The sequence below is a fragment of the Dendroctonus ponderosae genome, unplaced genomic scaffold (assembly GCF_020466585.1).
Source record: "Dendroctonus ponderosae isolate FM_Combo_2020 unplaced genomic scaffold, Dpon_F_20191213v2 Dpon_F_20191213_12, whole genome shotgun sequence".
Lineage (NCBI taxonomy): Eukaryota > Metazoa > Arthropoda > Insecta > Coleoptera > Curculionidae > Dendroctonus > Dendroctonus ponderosae.
Genome location: NW_026017316.1, coordinates 1,914,154 through 1,916,861, shown reverse-complemented (window position 1 = coordinate 1,916,861; position 2,708 = coordinate 1,914,154). Strand labels below are relative to the sequence as shown.

The following is a 2,708-nucleotide window of genomic DNA, read 5'->3' as shown; positions in this document are numbered from 1 at the left end:
AAGTGGGTCTGGATCGGACGGCGCGCAAACAATTCCTCAGGCCTTCTGAATAAAACAATCATCACCTTGTTTGTTGCAGCCTCACCTGCGATCAGAGGCGGCTTTGCTTCGTAACGGTCGCCCATCAGCAGCAGCCGCCCCTGGACAATGACGTCGACGACTAGCCGCCCGAACGGTCATCGTGGGCCGCCCCCCGTCATGCAAACGGCCGATCATCGCGAAACTTGGGGCAAAAAAGTCGACTTTCTGCTGTCGGTGATCGGATTCGCCGTCGATCTGGCAAACGTGTGGCGATTTCCCTATTTGTGCTTCAAGAATGGCGGAGGTAAAGTGAGAGGGCGAATCGAATTATCGCTAATGGAATTTGGGGCGGCGCGATATTGAAAGCGTTGCCACTTTGGACGGTTAATGGCACCGTTAATTGAGTCAAACGCGGCCCCCTTGATCCATCAATTTTCGCGCTCCCGATGGGGAAAAAGGGCGGCCAGCTATTGGCACCGATACAGAGTGAAGTGGGGCTTTGTTCTAGGCGCCTTCCTGGTTCCCTACTGCATCATGCTGGTGATCGGCGGCATTCCGCTCTTCTACATGGAGTTGGCCCTCGGCCAGTACAACCGGAAGGGGGCGATCACGTGCTGGGGGCGGCTCTGCCCCCTTTTCAAGGGTAAGTCGACGACAATAATCCCGGGATAAATGGGAAAATGGGGCCGCAAATCCACCGGTAAAAGCCTGGTGCCCAGACGGAGTCAATTATCCACTTGGCTAAAGCGGCGGAAGGAAGTGTGCCATTCTGCACGCCTTTGACGCTCTGCCACAGGGGATTATTCGCGTTGAGTTGGCGAGGGGTTGGCGGGCCCCGGGCGGCTGGTTTGCGGCCCCCTTTTCCACCAGTTGCGTCCGAAACGCGTGCATTATAAAAGGGCGGCGCCGTTACTTTGCCTCCCCCACCCCTGCCGGGACGGGGAACGGGCAGTTTCTTAACGGCGAAGTCTGGGGGTTGCCCTTAGCTGCCAGGGGCTTTTGGGTTTTTTCAAATCGGCCCACTAATAACCGAGCTGTGGGCCACAGAGTGATTTGGTGCTCTTCCCAAGGGGCGGCGTTGTCATTTGCCGTCTACCGCCCTTGTTAGTGGACGGATTTCGAAACTTCTGCAGCCAAAATTGGGGGGAATTTCAAGGGCTTTGTGGCGGTTTTGTCGCTTTTCGAATCCCATTTTCGGTTGCAGAGTTGTGAGCGAAAGCACGGTTGATGCATCAAAAACTCGGCAAATTCAAATCAATTATTGGCGAAAGTTCAACACGCCGTCATTATTAGTTCGATCAACGCAATCCAAAAATATTCTTAACAAAAAAGTGGGCGCCGGCGCCCAGCTTAAAAGGGCGTCACTGTTATTCTGCGGTTGGCGTCGTTGTTCGCGGTTTGATTCAAAGACGCCCTGCTTAAAAGAGTGCAGATTTCAAAGCGCTTTTTGGGATATTTTGAATTTTTGAAATCGGACCACTAATAACCGAGCTGTGACCTTTGGTGCTCTTCCCAAGGGGCGGCGTTGTCATTTGCCTTCTATCGTATTTATTAATGGACGGATTTCGAAACTTCTGCAGCCAAAATTGGGGGGAATTTCAACAGCTTTGTGGAGGTTTTTTCGCTTTTCAAATGCCATTTTCGGTTGCAGAGTTGTGAGCGAAAGCACGGTTGATGCATCGAAAACTCGGCAAATTCAAATCAATTATTGGCGAAACGTTCAAAACGGCGCCATTATTAGTTCGATCAACGCAATCCGAAAATATTCTTAACAAAAAAGTGGGCGCCGGCGCCCAGCTTAAAAGGGCGGCCCTGTTATTCTACGGTTGGCGTCCTTGTTCGCGGTTTGATTCAAAGACGCCCTGATTGAAAGAGTGCAGATTTTAAAGCGCTTTTTGGGAGATTTTGAATTTTTTAAATCGGACCACTAATAACCGAGCTGTGGGCCATAGAGTGATTTGGTGCTCCTCCCAAGGGGCGGCGTTGTCATTTGCCTTCTACCGTCTTTATTAATGGACGGATTTCGAAACTTTTGCTGCCGAAATTGTGGAGAATTTGCTGAACAGCTTTGTGGAGGTTTTTTCGCTTTTCAAATTCCATTTTCAAAGATGCTGGAAAAACAGCATTTAAAGATGAAATTTTCGTTCAATTTGAACATCCATATTGGAGTTTTGGTCAGCTTGTTGCATTTTGGTTACCGGGAAATTTTTCAAAAGGGCGGCGCTGTTATTTTGGGCTATAAAGTCCTTATTGGGCCCCCGATGAGAAAACTTTTCGGACGAAAAATTATCACACCCTCAAGGGCTTTGGGGATTTTTTTGAATCTCCGAAATCGCCCCCTTGATCGTGGAGTTACCAGCGAAAAACCGTTGACGTGCACAGTGAAAGGGCGTCAATGTCACTGGGGCTCTAGCGCGCTTATTTGCAGCCGCATCAAAAAACTTTCTGAACAAAAAACACGTGGAATTTCAAGGGCTTTTAAGGGCTTTTTGATTTTTGTCCGTCCGCCCGTAAATGGCGCAGTGGCGCGCAGTTAAACAACCATTTGACGCACATCGGGCACCCACTCACGTAACTTTAGGGCGCCCATTAGCGATAAGGGGAAAAAATCACTTAATGTTCCCCCGGGCCGGTTCGTTAAATCGTGCGAAAGCACTCAGCGCCTGAACGATGAAAATCCCCCCCCC

The 2,708-nt window shown here is 50.1% G+C and overlaps 2 protein-coding genes across 2 annotated transcripts in view; one reads left to right on the top strand and one right to left on the bottom strand.

The window, feature by feature from the left end:
* Nucleotides 1-2,708, bottom strand: part of LOC125503070 — a gene marked incomplete in the record, with an annotated part of 19,927 nt that overhangs the window by 12,470 nt on the left and 4,749 nt on the right.
* Nucleotides 28-1,233, top strand: LOC109541994 (sodium-dependent dopamine transporter). The gene is made up of 2 exons (XM_019911016.2): nucleotides 28-325; nucleotides 530-1,233. The coding sequence occupies exons 1-2, from the start codon at nucleotides 148-150 to the stop codon at nucleotides 691-693; spliced, it is 342 nt and encodes a 113-aa protein (XP_019766575.2). The 5' UTR covers nucleotides 28-147; the 3' UTR covers nucleotides 694-1,233.